The 17,788-nt window shown below is 27.4% G+C and overlaps 1 protein-coding gene across 2 annotated transcripts in view; it reads left to right on the top strand.

Moving 5' to 3' along the window:
* Positions 1-12,644, top strand: part of LOC100200048 (tensin-1) — a 61,857-nt gene extending 49,213 nt beyond the window's left edge. For both annotated transcript variants that reach the window (XM_065799480.1, XM_065799479.1), the window contains exons 21-28: positions 1,878-2,111; positions 3,409-4,028; positions 4,616-4,708; positions 4,789-4,926; positions 10,801-10,980; positions 11,057-11,294; positions 11,709-11,822; positions 12,139-12,644. In XM_065799480.1, the coding sequence (XP_065655552.1) occupies positions 1,878-2,111; positions 3,409-4,028; positions 4,616-4,708; positions 4,789-4,926; positions 10,801-10,980; positions 11,057-11,294; positions 11,709-11,822; positions 12,139-12,283 (1,762 nt within the window). In that variant the 3' untranslated portion in view covers positions 12,284-12,644. The remainder of the gene's footprint in view (positions 1-1,877; positions 2,112-3,408; positions 4,029-4,615; positions 4,709-4,788; positions 4,927-10,800; positions 10,981-11,056; positions 11,295-11,708; positions 11,823-12,138) is intronic.
* The last annotated feature ends 5,144 nt before the right edge of the window (positions 12,645-17,788 follow it).

Below are 17,788 nucleotides of genomic sequence, written 5' to 3'. Positions count from 1 at the left end.
CATATCGACAAAGGCTAAATGTAGTTTTTCAATATAATTGTCAGATAAGGAAGGTACATTTTAAAATCAAATGATTTTACAAGATTTTAAAACGATACCTATTAAACTCCTGAGAGTACTTTTAAACTTGAGAAAAAAATCTCATAAGTTGATTACGAACCATTAGTGTTAGGTAAATAAAATTTGCTTTTTTTTTAACTTACTTAACAGCTTTATTGCCATCTTTTTTATATATATTAGAAAGATGAAAATAAATAATAATGTATACATTTCTTAGGTATAATATATATATATATATATATATATATATATATATATATATATATATATATATATATATATATATATATATATACAGAGGCAACTTTACGGGGGGGGTGAGGGGTGTTCCACCATTCTGAAGAAGGTGGTTTTTAAGTGTTAGTCAGTTTTTTTGCAAATTGAGTTGGCTTGTCTGGTATTTGACACAATTCAGTTGGGTAAATTTTCGTTATGAGGACCTTTTTTTTGTTTTAAGAAGCAAGTAAGTACTTGTTAAGGATTCACCCCCTCATTTTTTTCGTAGAATCGCCTCTGTGTGTATACACAGAGGCGATTCTACGATATATATACTCTGTATATATACACACATATTTATATATATAGTTTGTATACATAGTTTGTATTATATAAAAGGAAAGATATGTTTAATTAATACACAAATATTTATATATATAGTTTGTATACATAGTTTGTATTATATAAAAGGAAAGATATGTTTAATTGACACTGATGCTACCTGATCAATTTGAGGTTATATACATATATAATATACAAATATAATTTTTATTTGAGCTTAAATACATTATACGAAATGAAGTTACACATTAAGCAAATCCAAAATTTTTGTCATTAAGTAAAACTGTTTTAAATATTTAAAAATTTATTTTTTTAAAGTACTTACATTGGACTTACATTGAAGATGATTTTGGATATTCAAAAAAGTCTTGTAAAAGTAGAATTACTCCAACTTACTTAATATTTAAATAAATTTTTGTTGTAATAGAGATAATAAAAAATAACGTTTCTTGGTGAGATGACACTTAGGCCCCCCTGGAAAAAATTTCTGAACTTTTTTTTCTTTTTCTTGATTCAAAATATTATGCAACATGTTGCTTCATGTGGTGCTACTTACCATATCTTATTTAAAAAAATAACACGACCTTGTGATGTAAAGAACTTAAATAATAAAAAAAGCCTTTGGTTTCTAACAAAGTTCAAATTTTTTGTTTGTTTGTTTTGAAAAGTCTATCCGTTGTGGGTAGTAACCCACACCACTTTTAAATATAATGCCCCCCACACCCTTTCGCGCCGGCCTTATATATTTATATATATAAAATATTGTCGTTAGAGTATAAATAAAACATATACTCTATATAATTAGATTGGAATATATATATATATATATATATATATATATATATATATATATATATATATATATATATATATATATATATATATATATATATATATATGTATATAAATATATATATATCCTTTTTATAATAATTATTTTATCGCTTTCAAAGTCATTTAGCTCTGTTTCTACTTTATTTAATTGTTGTTTTTTTAAACAAAGGCTTTATAGAAATTTGATAATATCATGGTAGAAAATAAAAAAAGGAAAATATAAAAGATAGATGACTTTCATAACTTAGAAAACATTTTCTATTTAAAATATTTTGTAAAAATAAAAAACTTTTGACAGCCAGATTTAAATGTTACAAAAAGTATTTAATGATCTATTAAAGAGCTTTAAAGTTTAAGAATTTTGATGTTATGCAAAATATTATTTTATTTTAAAATAAGTATTGTTCATTGCTTCCTTTATTTAGTTCGCTGACAATTGTTGAAGAACGAATTCAACCGTCTTATGTATCTCAAGAAGTTGCAAGTTTTAACGACGAAGTTTTTCAACATTTAATTGAGTTTGAAAAAAAAATGTACGAAACGGAGCCGCCAAAGACTTTGCAACGAATCCCAAAATCTAATGCTATTTTAAAGCCGTTAAACATAAAAAATGAAACAATGGTGAATGAATATAATCAACGAAATGCTATGGAAAACAAGTAATTTTATTTTCACTCTATTAACACGTTTTTCGTTATTATACATTTCATTTTTATATAATTTAAGCTACTTCCATTCGCTAGAGAAATGCAATTGAATTTTCTTTTTAAAAAAATTTGATAAAATCCAGCAGTTGAAATGTTTCCCAACATAAAAAAAGTAGGAGTATTAATAATAATAATAACAAAATGATAACTGTGATAAAACAATACGCGCCAATTCTTTTCACTATCTTCAAACCTTTGACATAATTTAACCAATCGCTTTTAAAACAAATTGTTTTCATTTAACCAGTCGCTAACGACAACTGTGATAAGAAAAAACGCGCCAAATCTTTTCACTATCTTTTAAGATAGTTTTGATTGGTTAAATGTATGTCAAAGGTTTATAAAAACTTTTGAAATTCATTTAACCAATCGTATTTAAAACAAGCAACAAGCAACTGACCTTTAGAGCAACAAACTAAAAATTTTTTTTTAGTTTGTTGCTCGAAAAGGTCAGTTGCTTCATACCCAGTGGGCATGCGTCGTCCGGGGGACGTCAGTCGGATGACTTACGGACGTCTGGACGTCCGTAATGTGTATATAAAGCGTGTATATAAAGCAACTTACCTTTATATAAAGGTAAGTTGCTTTATATACACGCTTGTTTTGAGGATGTATAGAGACCTAAACTTTTTTTTTTTGCCGACAAGTTTTAAAATAGTTTTTTTTTCGTTTTTACCGCCCCACAAAATATACCCACAAAAAGTGGTGCAAAAAGATGGATGGATGATGATGAATTTTCAAGTATCAAATTGAAAATCCAGAGTGGTTTATGAATGCCAACCATGAAAGCTACTTTTAAACTCAAATGCTTTGTATTGCAATTACGTTTATAAAAATAAATATTTTCATATTTAAGAAAAGCTTACCCAGTGGGCACAGGACACAGAATCCAAACGTTCAAAAGACGTTTAAAAGATATCTTTTAAACGTTCAAAAGACTGTTTTTTCAGGTCCGTGCTCACTGGGTAGTTTAAAAATTGTGCAAATTTTTTTTATTTTGTTCTACAAAACATGCATAACTAACAAAATATTCTCTTGATCGAACTACATGCATTTGCAAAAAGCATTTTTTTTCCACCTCGTACCAAGTTGAAATAAACTTTTGAAAAGAATTTAGACAAATAGTTCAAATAAAAATTACTTTTAATATTTACTAAAAAAATACAGAAAATTACTTTTAATTCTAATAATAATATTTGAAATTAATAGTATAAAAGTTAATATTTGTTTTCATAAATGGTTGTTATAGTGCACTGGATAGTTCCAAGATATCTTATTTTCCCAATGCAACAATCAATAGGACAATAGAAAACGATAGAATAAAAGTAACAGACTTAAATGAGAACCAACGTCATTATAATACTGAACAAAGAGGTTTCGTAAACACTCTTGAATATAATTCTGATTTATGTCCAAAATCACCAGAGCTATACAACGCAAAACAGTCAGATTTAAATGGCACAAAACAAATGCTTGTAAATGGAACGATAAAAAAAAATAAACTACAATTTGATTCTAAAAGTATTTTTGAAAGAACAAAAGAACCGTCTTTTGATCAATCTAACTCCGGCGATAGTTCATTTGAAAGTGAGTCTGGCTCCAGCCCAAAATCATCTAGTAGTGCAGTAGATAGTCCTAAATTACCACGTTTTCCTCGATCAATTAGCAACCTTTCAGGTCAACAATATTTAAGTGGAATCAAAGAGAGAAAAATAGATCTACCATTTCATCATTCCATATCTGCAGATAGCGCGATCGGTAGTGAATGCAGCTTCAGCCCAAAATCACCCGATAGTCCAAAGTTTAACACAATACGAAATAGAAAGTACCGAGGTTCTGGAAGTAGCAATTCGTCCACATCTTCAGCAGGTTAGAATATACATTATATATAGGTTTTATTTCTAAAATTAAACTATAAAAATTTCCGCGTAAAAGTTAAACAAAAAAGCAATAATAATTTATTTTGCTATCTTTATTTACTACGTTCTTTAATTTTTATTAACTGCATTCTTTAATTTTTCAGCACTTTTTGAGATTAAATTAGACATAATTTTTTTATTTCTGGTAAAATAGCAAAACACTATAACTTGATAGATAACGATAGCAAAAGTATGGAAGTTGTTTTTCATAAATAATTTGAATACAGTGTGAAAGCTTTTTTCCAAAAAAAAACTTTAGCTTAAAAAATTTATTTTTTAAGTCAATATTTTTTAAGTTTTTGATATGGAAATTTATAAAAACAAATAGCTTGTTTTGCCATTTTTCAACAAGTTTATAATTTAATTATTTTTTTAATTAATAAATATTTTTTTAATTAATTAATATTTAAATAATTAAATTTTAATTAATTAAATTTTAATTTATAAATATTTTTTTAATTAATAAATTTCAATACAATTTTATTTAAATACTAATGAAATTGCGTAGTTAAATCACAAAAACATTTTTATTTTTAGAACTTTTTCTCGAAGTAGCGCGAAACACTTCAGTCAAGTTTGAAAAAGACACAAAAAATTTGTGGTATAAGCCGCACATATCTAGAGACGAAGGTACCTAAGTCTAATATTGTACACCAAAGACTTTTTGTAATAAGCTTTAACAAAGTTTTAACAGTTTAATTTAATTATAGCCGCTGAACTACTTCGAGACAAGCAACCTGGTTCGTTTATTGTTAGGGACAGCAAGTCTTACCTAGGAGCCTTTGGTTTAGCTGTAAAAGTAGATGTGTTGCCCATAAACATCATTAAGCAAACTGGTGGTGATTTGAGTAAGAGATTTTTAAAAACAATGTTGATTACTAGTTTTTTAATTGAACGTTTAAGTCACAACTGTAAACAAAAACGTTTGACGTAGTGTAAACGTATAACACAAAACTGTGATACAAAAATTTAACACATACTACCCTTATACGCATACAATTACGAAACCACAGTCACTCGATCTATTTATTTAGTTGTGCATCAACTTTTTTTGTTCAAACAAAAGATAATTACTGAAAAAAAGTTAGTTTAACGTGGTGGTGAAGAACGTACATATGCTAACTGAAGATTTTCTTTAAGGCAGGCTGGAGTCATAAATATATTCTGAAAATGGCAAGAGTGTGCTTTACTAGTAAAGAAAGTATTTTGCCTGTAAAGAAAGTATTTTACTGGTAAAGAAAGTATTTTACCGGTAAAGAAAGTATTTTACCGGTAAAGAAAGTATTTTACCGGGTTAAAAATGAGTTTTACTAATTAGACAACTTGTTTATTATGCAGTTCACATTTTTCCGGATCACCTTGCAGTTAAATAAAACAAAAAATTGTAAATTTAGAAAAAAAACTCAGTTGCCAATTAACATTGATTATTAAGTTAATAACTATTAATTATACTATATTTTCATATATTTTCTTTGTTTTTAATTTGAATCCTTTAAAACAAAAATGTTTTCTAAAGCTTTCTTTATATAAATCATAATGCACGTTGATACGACATCATTAACTGTTTGCGTATTGTTTAAATATAACGTTTTACCCTACGCTGCTTACTCGACTTTGTTTTCAAACAGGTTACTTGGTTATAGTTTCCAACTTTAAATATCCTACTTAGCAATAATTATTTTAGATTATTTTCTAAAATGATGTGAAACTTTTTTCAAAATGCAGGATAGCGTATGCGTTCTTTTGCCTCTTGAAAGCGAGTGATTGAGAATGATAACGAGTGATAGAGAATAATTGCGAGTGATTTAAAGTTGGGAACAGAAAACGCAGGTAACAAATTTTTTTGCATTTAAAATTTTATTACAAATTAATTATACATGCGACTGAAATCGCATGCAGATGATAATTCATAAAATTTATGAAATCATAAAACTTATTATGTTTAATAAAACACACAGTGACAAAGTATCATTGTTTCTTCCACTGTATATTTTTTTAAAATATAATTAAAATTGTGAATATAGTATAGTGGCGTAAATTGAATACTAGTGATAAATATAAAATTTCACTCCACCCTTGTAAAATAAAATTCAAAAAAAAAAAAAAAATTTCACGTTACTCTAATATACATTCATGCATACACTACCCTAATATACCATCATACATACACTACCCTAATATACCATCATACATACACTAGCCTAATATGCCATCATACATACGCTACCCTAATATACCATCATACATACACTAGCCTAATATACCATCATACATACACTAGCCTAATATACCATCATATATACATACAACTCTATTTTATTTTCAAAAATATAAACAAATAGTTTTAATCATTATGAGATGTTAGTATGAGGTATAGGGAACAAAAGAATCCAATAAAACAATTTTATTTTTATTTTAAATGTATTTACTGTTAAAATTTTATACTTACACGAGTAAAAGTTTCTGGCCATTTAATGCTACAAAAAAATATATATATTCACATGTTCTATGATAGACTTCAAATTGTATTTTTATCTTAATATTTAGTAACCATACCTGTTTTACCAATAACAATCACGCAACGATATGGCATTGACTTAATTATTTAATTAATACAAGCATATGAAATTTTATCTCATTCTTCCTTAAATGATTTGAATAATGCAGCTTTGTTTGAATATGTATGCCTTCAAATATGACAACCTAGCGTTTCTGATAATTTTTCTATTGGTTATAAGTTCAGTGATTAAGATAGCCAGCTTAAATTTCTTAATTTTAAGGTGGTAGAGCACAATTAAAGTACAAATTTTTGATCAAAATATGAAAGAAAAAAAAAAAATTTTAATTCAATTCTAAAAAATTTTATTTTAAAAATTTTATATTAAATCTTATTCAAAATTTTATCCTCTTTCTTTTGATGTAAGTATGGAACTAAAACTATTCTTAAAAATGTGTTAAAAATCTACATTTGCAAAATTATTTACCTTAGCAACGCCGTAGCAACCACAAACATACCCTCGTTTATTATATACGTTGAGCAAAATTGCAAGCTAATTTGTCTTTTTGTTGTGTCTATCATGCTTGTAATTGTTTATTAATCAACTTTGCTTTTAAAGAAATTTGAATTTTGAGAATTTTGCTGTAGCACGATTTAAAGATTCATATTGTTATTGTTGTATTAGACCCTATCGTTGTTAGTATTATATTAGAGATTTATTGTTAATTAGTAATAAGTTATAAGATCTATCATAAAAATCAAATAAGAAATATAGTGAACTCTAAAAAAACAAATAAACAAAATATTAGCAGAAGAAAAAAGAGAGCATGGAATGGCATTGTTCCAAAGAATGTTAATGTTTTTGAAGATTCTTGTATCAAATCTATATGCTCAAGTGAAAGAAAACTTTCTTCAAAAACAATAACTGAATTTTCTACTAATTCTTTTCCACAAATAGAAGATTATTTTATTATTGTGCATTTTTACCTACTCAAAAGCATTTTGCAAACTCTTGTATGTCCAGAATGTTTTTGCAACACTGTTGTAAAAGATGATATTTTAAAAAGACAAGGATTCTCTCATGTTCTAACAATAAACTGTGATAATTGTTCATGGAATAAAATAATTAATACTTCCCCAGAGATAAGGAAGAAAGAGGAAACTAAAGGTCGAAATACATACGAGGTAAATGTACGTTCTGTAATAGCTTTCCGTGAAATTGGCTGTGGTTTTTTATCAATAAGCACATTTGCATTTTTAATGAACTTTAAATGTTTGTCAAAAAATGGATTTTATCGTATCATTAAAAAGGTCATGAAAGCTTATAAGAATGCTGCCGCAGATAGCATGCAAACAGCAGCAATTGAAGCTCCTCATATTGAAACTGTCGAAGCTATTCCGTGTGTTCAGATATCAATTGATGGATCATGGCAAAAGCGTGGTCATTCATCTTAACATGGGGTAATCTCTGCTATAGCAGGAGACAAATGTGTTGATATAGAAATAAAATCAAAATATTGCTATGGTTGCAGAATGTGGATAGAAAAAGAAAATACAGCTGATTGTAATCATTGGAAAATTAACCATTTCTGCCAAATTAACCATAATGGGTCATCAGGTGCAATGGAATCAGCTGGAGCAGTTGATATTTTTAAGCGTTCTGTTTAAAAGAGCACTCTTATTTATAAGGAATACTTAGGAGATGGTGATACAAGTTCTTTTATGGATGTAGTAAAAGCCAACCCATATACTGAATATGATATAATGCCAATAAAGTTGGAGTGTATTGCTCATGTCCAAAAACGATTAGGTGCTCGATTGCATAACATTGTTAAGTGTCATAAAGACACTAAAACACCCCTCTCAGGAAAAGGGAAACTTACTGAAAGTTGCACTAACTCAATGCAGAACTATTTTGGTTGTGCCATTAGAAATAATCTTGATAATCTGTATGCAATGAAGAAAGCTGTTTTTGCAATAGTTTTTCATTTTACAGATATTCCAAATCCTGAATGACATCAGTTTTGTCCACGAAATGTTTCATCTTGGTGCAAATATTGGACTCTAAGTATAACTTACAAACCAAATATATCTATTCCTCTAGCAATCAAAAATCTCATTACACCTATTTTTATGGACTTACAGAAAGATGACTTACTGTTGAAATGTCTGCATGGTCAAACACAAAATTCAAATGAAGTGCTTAACTCACTCATATGGTCCAAGGTACCTAAAATCACATTTGTTAGTAAAGATGTTGTGGAAATGGGTGTAAGCTCTGCCATTTTACATTTCAATGATGGTAGAAATGGTGTATTTAAAGTATTACAGCATTTTGATATACAAAGAAATGTTACACAATTGACAACAAGTTTAGCAGACAATGTAAGAGTAAAACAAATGAAACGTAAGACTACTATTACGGTAAAGAAACAGAGAAAAAAACTGAGAGCCTTAAAAAAAGGATTTAGTATAAATCTTAAAGTAAACCTCAAGACTCATATGTTTCAGGAGGATTTTAACATGATTTTACTGTTTAAATGTGATTTTTTCTTTATTTTGTACTTATTTTTGTTTTTTCTGCAAGTTGAATTTTTCATATTTTATCAAGATTTCAAAACATGATTTTTTCTGATTGAATAAAGCTTTTGTTCTGAAATTTTCAGGACATATTCCTAACAACATTATAATTCATTTGACAGATAGATATTATTTAATTATTTTTAAAACTCATTATTTTTAGTTTTAACTTCTTTAAACTGCTTGTAAATCGTACTAAATTTAACTTATCTTAAAAAATAGGTCATATCTTTACTTATAAAAGGACTAATTAAAATTCTATCTGTTAAATGGAGTAAAATAAGTTCATTAACAGATCTGCAAAGTTTGATTAATGGTTCTTAAGTCTAACTCAAGTTAACGTGTTTTGTAAACATAAGAATTAGATCTTTATTTACACTGTTTTTGCGCCATTATGGGTTTTTGGTAAAGTTTTTCAAATTTTTTTTTTTGCAAAAAGCATGTCATTTCTCTTAGTGAAGCATTTCTGCATATTTTTAAAACTATTTTTTTAATCTTTCATGAAAAGTATCTTTTTTGTGCTCTACCACCAATCAAAAACCTACAGTTTTAACAACTTGGATGTGTATTTGGGGTTTATTATTCTGCAGAAATATTCATTTCTGCTGAATTGCTTTTTTAAGATACGAAATCAAATTGTCTTGTATTCTTGAAAAAAGAAGCGCTCATTTTTTCGATGATCTCAACCAATCAACAGACTTCTTGTGCAAAGAAAATTCCCTAACAATCAAACTTTCTCTTTCATTTGGAGTCAGGTACCAAACGTCATTTCTCGTGCCAAATGACCATTGTATATTTTGCCTACAGTCACTTCTAAAAATAATTAAATTTAGATTCGTCTTAGTAAGCTACTTTTTTTCAATTTTTTTAATTTTGATGATCTAAACCGGATTTTATTAATCTTAGCAATAGATTAAAACGGAGATTTATACGTCGGCGCTATGTATCTAAAATATATGATGCTTTACTAATAATCAAACTGGAGACGTAAATTATTAAACCGGAGACGTAAGTTATCAAACCGGATGCATTAATTGTTCATCAGTACTTTCTTAACGGCTGAAACATTGATATTAAATGATAAAAAAAATTTTTTGAACGCTTTTATAATTTACTGTGAGAATTTTAGATCAACCGTGAGGCTGCGAGTCTTAGTTATTTAAGCGCTAGTGTCTCGGCAAAACTATGAGAGACTTATTTCATTTTAAATCTATTCCTCAGCAAGTTAGCTAAAATAAGTGTACTTCATATTTCTTCATATAAAAAGAACTTTAGATCGAAGTAAAAAAGATAACTTTGTCAAAATTAAGCAACTTTACAAAGCTTTTGTCTATAATTTTTGAATACAGATATAAAAAAAATTCCATTGTAAAAACTTATTATTGACATACGTCTTGCAAAACGTTAGCAACGTATTTTGTAGTAGAAGTATTTAGAATATAATTAGTAAAAAGATTTGAACCAAGCACAAACTGGTTAAAACTGGGTACAAACTGGTTAAAACTAGGTACAAACTGCTTGAAACTGGACACAAACTGGGTACATAAATCTAAACTAGTATTTATACTTAAATTAGCTTAAAAACTTTTTAAACATATTTTACAGACAAACTTTTTTTAACGCGTTATTTAAATCTTTATTTCAGGCAAACTAGATATGAACAACGAACTTGTTCGGCATTTTTTAATTGAACCTTGCAAAAAAGGAGTTCGTTTAAAAGGTAGCACAAACGAGCCAGCTTTCCCAAGTTTAGTTGCTCTGATATATCAACACACTTTAACTAAAATGGCATTACCAATCACCTTGGTCATAAATGAAGAATCAGGTAAATTTTTCATTCCATTTTTTTTTTTATATAAGTTATCATAAACTATATTTAACAGCTTTTTTTCTCGTTTAAGATTCTGTTGATGGTTACAATACACACACATCTACAATAACAGAATCACAACTCCTAATAAAGGGAGCAGCATGTAACCTAGTATACCTAGGTATAGTTAATGTAGAATCCCTGACAGGTGACGGTGCTGTACAATATTCTATGAATAAAATTATTGCTGCCGGTGTCAATTTAAAATCTACCATCGTTAACATCAAGGTCAATCAACAAGGCATTACACTTACTGATAATAACAGAAAGTAAGGAATTTGCATTTCAATTTATTTACATGTAAACCATAGTTAGAAAGAACGGATATGGGAGGGTTTTTTAAGTTTTTTTATATGAGATAAGAGTTTCTTAAATTTTTTGTGTGTTTGTCGTGTAGCTCTTTACTGCACCGATGGTTATAGTAATTCGCACACCCAACTTCTCCAACTCTTCCATCTCTCATCCATCTTTTCTTCTGATATTTAAAATATCTATTTATTTTAAATTCGAATTTAAAAGCTCTTCAGAATCCTAACTTTTTACCTTATTCCAAATTCCAAAAAATATCGTGTTTACTTTTAAAATTATATAGCATTGGTATATTTGTATTAATTCATTATTAATTAAACAAACTCAACAAAATGTACAAGAATAAACACATATAGTAAACATAATATTTACAGATTATTCTTTCGTCGTCATTACCCAATGGAACATGTCTTGCACTGCGGAGTCGATCCTAAAGACCGCTTATTTAGTCTTAAAGCAATTGTTCCTAATTGCGATAAAGAAGTTCGGTGAGTTTTTTTTTTTTGCTTTATTATTTATTTATTTTTTTGCTTAATAAATTTAATCAATTTTTTTACTTTTAAATATGAAACATTTGCATAAAAAGTATTTATTTATGTGATTAAACATAAATAAATACTTTTTAAAAATAATTAAATATCTATTTGATACGTTTAACAACTTTAAATTATTTTTTATTAAATAAAATTTTTCGAGTTTTTTTTCTCTAATCTTATTTGTTAAAAATATTATTATAGTAACTAAGGCTAAGTGATTTTAAATATATTTTTATAATTATTAAATGTATTTTATATATAATTTTAGGACATTTGGTATTGTTGTACGAAAACCAGCTAAGCCTCAAGAAAATGAATGCCTTATGTGTGCAGAACTTGACCCAGACCAGCCAGCATCTGCAGTAATAAATTTTATACACAAAACTATGCGTTACTCGCAAGGAATAGCTTAAATATCTATCAGTGTTATTCGAATTGTACACGGCATCGAAGTACTTCGTGCACATATAAAAAAATAGAATTCAGTCATTTTACAAATGATGATTTTAAGAAATGTCTTCATTCTAAAGAGGATTTTAACAAGAGCTTGAACAAATCATCTAGGATCATAACAGAAGATTGTCAACACAGGTCTGAAAAATAAATTATACAAACTACAAAATTTACGTAGAGATAGAATATATCAAAACTGCATATTCGTTTTTTTATGTTCCTAACGTCTTATATTTTTATGTTCTTATTTTTAGAGTTAACTTAAAGTATTTAAACTTTTGTAAATTACTTATATTTATATTTTATCTTTTATGAAGATTACTACTTGTCTTTTTTTTTCGACTGATGGTTCTACCTTTAATCCAGGGTTGTCTACTGCCACTAATCACACACATCTCAACAAATGTTGATAAATTTCCAAAGTTTATCTGAGGTAAAAATCATGTTAATAAAACTTTCTTAAAAAATAAAACAACAACCTTCTATAAACATCAAGTTCAAAAAGAAAGAAACATTTGTTGATAAAGTTCAATTAGTAGACGCCGTTTTTCTTTACATTGCAATTGTAAAATCTCAAGTTAATTATTATTATTTTGATGAAAGATCTTGCCTCATTACGATATGGGACAAAAAATCATTAAAAAGTTTAAATTTAGAAAGAAAAAAAAAGTTTAAACTTAGAAGAACTTATGCAAAAGTTCAACTTACTCTTGATAAACTTATTTGAAGTCAAATCTTTTTTATTTTTTTATTTGTTTTGTTATTTAGGTGCCCCCAAGAAGACCTAACGGTCTTGTCACAGAGCATCTCGGAAGTGCATTTAACTAGGAAGTTCACGCCTCCTTCCTTACCGTGACGCAAATATATGTCCAGAGTTCGTATCGAATCTGGATCTCCTGCTTCTAAGGCAAGCGCTCTAACCACTGCGCCACGGCCGCACAATCTTTTCATCGAATTAAGGCCAGTTTCCACTCACCTTTTTTTTAACGGGAAAAGGAAATATTTTTGCTTCAGAAAAAATAGTTTTGCTTTAGAAAAATTAAAATTTACACTACTCATGCTCATGTAATTATTTTTCCCATTCGCGGGAAAAGGATGAGTGGAAACTGACTTTAAATATACTTTTATAATTATTAAATGTATTTTATATATAATGACCACTAATGACTACGAATCATTATGCGTGGAAATCGTTAGCAAAACCTCAAGAAATATTATTGTACATGTACTATATAGGCCGCCTACAGGAAAAATTAATGCATTTAAAGACCACATTAAGAAAATAATTAAAAAAAATCAAGTTTAAATAAAAGTGTGTATTTTATCGGAGACATTAACCTCAACATTTTTGACTACGACGGTAATAAGCACATTAATAATTTCTATAACGTCTTTTTTCAATCTGGTTACATGCCATTAATCAATAAACCCACGCGTGTAATTAAGGCTAGTGTGACATCAATAGATCAAATTTTTACCGATGAATTTCTTACATCAAAAATAAAAACAGGAATATTTAAAACGGATATTTCGGATCACTTTCCGATTTTTATTATTTCAAATAAATGCAATAAGTCTTATTCTCACAAAAGGAAAGTAATACAACGACTAATAAACGATACCTCCATTAAATCTTTTCATGATATTATATCATTTGAAAAATGGGACGAAACTCTATTAAATTTAAATGCTAATGAAGCCTATGATATCTTCTTAGCTAAATTTCTTAAATATTATAATAAAGCATTTCCCAAAGTTACAAAATTAATAAAAGAAAAAAGCCTTTTAAGCCCTTGGATAACAAAGGGAATTGTTAAATCTTCAAAAATAGAACAGCGATTATAGTGTAAATATCTTAAAAAAAGAACACAAGAAAATGAAACTAACTATAAAAATTATAAACGTTTATTTGAGTTAATTTTGAGACGTTCAAAAACTAATTACTATTCAGATCAAATAATAAAAAATAATGGTTCACTAAACACAATGGCGCATTATTAAGGAAGTAATTGGCAAGAAAAATCTAGACAGAAATGCTCTGCCAAAAAATTTGAAATTCAATAATAAATTAGTTGTTGATAAATCTATGGTAGCAGAAACGCTTAACAACTTTTTTGTTAATGTTGGTAAAAGTTTAGCCGGTAAAATTGAACCATCTAAAATATGCTTTAAATCATATTTGACATCAAATAACACTGTTATGTCTAATCATGAACTTACGAAGGAAGAATTAATGAATTCAGTATCTATGTTAAAACCTAACAAAAGTTCAGGTTTAGATGATGTCATCAGTATTGTCGTTATTAATTAACTAAAATATATAACAATACCACTTTTACATATTTTTAATTTATCTTTAAAACATGGAGTTTTTCCTGAAAAACTAAAAAGTGCAAAGTTTACACCAATTTTTAAAACATCTTTTCTGATGTTGATGATCCTTCTGATGTTTTCAACTACAGACCGATCTTAGTTCTTAATTGTTTTTCCAAGATTTTGGAGCGTGTAATGCATAATAGACTTTATTCCTTCTTAAATGTAAATAATATTCTTTACAATAAACAATTTGGTTTTAAATCCGGTCATTCGACCGATCATGCAATAATTAATCTTGTACAAGAAATATTTAAAGTTTTTGATGAACAAAAATTTACTTTAGGTGTCTTTATTGATCTAAGCAAAGCGTTTGATACCGTAGATCATAATATTCTCCTATATAAACTTGAAAATTATGGTATCAAAAATTCTAACTTAGATTGGTTTAAGAGTTATTTGAAGAATAGAAATCAATGCATTTTATATGATGGCGAAAAAACAGATTTAAAGACAATTAATTGCGGAGTCCCCCAAGGATCAATTTTAGGACCGCTTTTGTTTCTCATTTATATAAATGACTTGAGTAAATTTTCCCATATCTTAAACTCAATTTTATTTGCCGACGATACTAATGTAATTTATTTTAATAAAGATATTAATATTTTATTTGCAACAATGAACAAAGAGCTTGAGAAACTAAGCGAATGGTTTATATCGAATAAATTGTCCGTAAGTATTAAAAAAACAAAATATACTTTCTTCCATCGTCTTCATGATAAAGATAACATTCCCTTAAAACTTCCTGAGCTTTTTATTAATAACTCTTATGTCAAAAGAGAGAGTTCTTTGTTGTTTCTAGGTGTAGTTTTAGATGAAAATGTAACGTGGAAAGAGCACATACGTATAATCCATAATAAAATTTCAAAAAATATAGGCCTCTTATATAAAGCAAAACAGTTGTTAAACCAAACTTGTTTGAAATTTATTTATTTTTCTTTTATTCATTGCTATCTAAATTACGCTAACGATGCTTGGTGCAGCACTAACGTATCTAAAAATAAAAAGCTTTTAATTAAACAAATTTAATTGGAAATGTGGATCGCTTCTCGCACACTAAATTTCTTTTTAATAAATTCAAAATACTCAACGTATTTCAACTTAATTTATATCATATTCTTATATTTATGTTCAAAGTAGACAATAAAATGGCACCCATTTTATTTAACTCATTTTTTGAAAAAATAAATCATTTATACCCAACAAGGTTTTCAAATAACAATTATATTCAACCAAAAGCATATTATTCTGCTACTAAGTTCTCGATTGCAATCAGAGGACCTAAATTATGGAACACATTATTGGATAATGAGTTAAAAAAAATTCCTTCCCTTGATCAATTTAAAAATAAAATAAAAAATAAAACTTTTGATAATTGACAATGAACAAGACTTCTTCTGAAACTTTTAAATAGGAGTAATCAATCGTTTTATTTACTTGTTATTTACTTTATTTTTGATCATATTTATTTTTGATTTTAATCTGAATCTTTACCTTTCTTTGATGTTCATGTTTTATCTCATTTTTATTTATTTTTAAATTCAAAATCTTAATAAATAAAAGTTTGAAAAGAAATAAAATTATGTGTGTAAAAAGTATTTTTTATATTTGCATTTTATGCATTTTATACATTGTGATAACAGTAATACTTTTTTGTTATTTATATTCTTGTTTTGAAGGGGCTTGGCGATAAGACTGAATTTGTCTTCTTCTTGCCCCAGCCGTGTTTATACATTTTGTAAAAGTCTAATTTGTAAAATAATTCTTTATGGCGAAATACATACATACAAACAAAATCTATAAAAATTCGCAGTTCTTGCTTTATTTTAATATTACTTTTTTTTTTTTAAATTAGTAGCAAATATACATAACGCATACCGTTAGAACTCGTAAAAGATATGATCATTGAAATTAAAAATTATTGTTAAATACCATGGCAAAGGAGAGACTTTAACTTAATTTTGTATTAAACCAGCAATATTATATTGGACTATATAGCATATATATGCTATATAGTCCGAACTATAAAGTCCGGTTGTTGAATTGGATATAAACTAAAATCCAGACAAAAATCATGTTAAACTAAAAATTGGCACTCATGTTTTATGATACTTAAGGAAGCACCGAAAATATTTCCATTAAACTAACCCCCTAATGTCTACCCAATATCTAATAACAATAGCTGATACGACAAAAATTATCCAAAGAGATAAAAAATTAATACTGCCATAATTTTAGAAATAATTTTATTTCAAGCTCTTTTAAAATACGAATAAAAACTAAAAATAATTTCTTTGCACTGAAATATTCCGTTTTTAAATTTATTCGATTTTGAAACGTTTTTATTTGGTTTCTTTTTAAATTTTTAATAAAGGTTTTAGACAATTTGTGTTAGATCGATACATGTAAGAGGTAAATGAAACAGTATATCTACAAAAAGATCTTCATAATCAAACGCGTTTAATAGAAGTTTACAAAGTGTTATTAAGACCAGTGTTTTTAGTTTTATCTTGTTATTTTAATTTACTAAAAAACTAAACTTAACTTATATTTTGAGATGTTATACAAAAATTCTATGAAGCTTGTTAACAAATTTGATAGTAAAAATCCATAAGACACATACTTGCAGACATTTAATTGAAAAGAAGAAAATATATAGATAATGGCTTAAATCTGAAGAACCTAATAAAAGAGAGTTTTACCTCACTTATCAGATTAAAATAGGTGTGAGAAAAAAAAAGTGCTAGAAAGCTTTTTAGCAGTATGCATAGAAATTTTATGTAGTAGGCTAAACTTTTATGTGTTTCCTAAAAAATAAGTGAGCAGCCATATATCACAGAAGTAAACCTATAGGATCTTGGTAAAATTCATTTCCCGATAATACATTAACTAAAGTACGTGATATGCTTAAGTCATTTCTTGTTAAACATGTACACTACTGTAATAAAGATGGATCATATAACTTAAATGTAAAGTTCAATGTGAAAATTATGCACACATTGCACACATTGTTATAAAACAGGCTCCAACCTTAACTTTCAGACACGGAGAAACCTTTGATGGAATGGTAGCCCACTACTGCACATATTTAT

Source organism: Hydra vulgaris, chromosome 06, assembly GCF_038396675.1.
Source record: "Hydra vulgaris chromosome 06, alternate assembly HydraT2T_AEP".
Taxonomy (NCBI): domain Eukaryota; kingdom Metazoa; phylum Cnidaria; class Hydrozoa; order Anthoathecata; family Hydridae; genus Hydra; species Hydra vulgaris.
The sequence above is the reverse complement of the archived record's forward strand: the minus strand, read 5'-3'. Positions and strand labels throughout refer to the sequence as shown.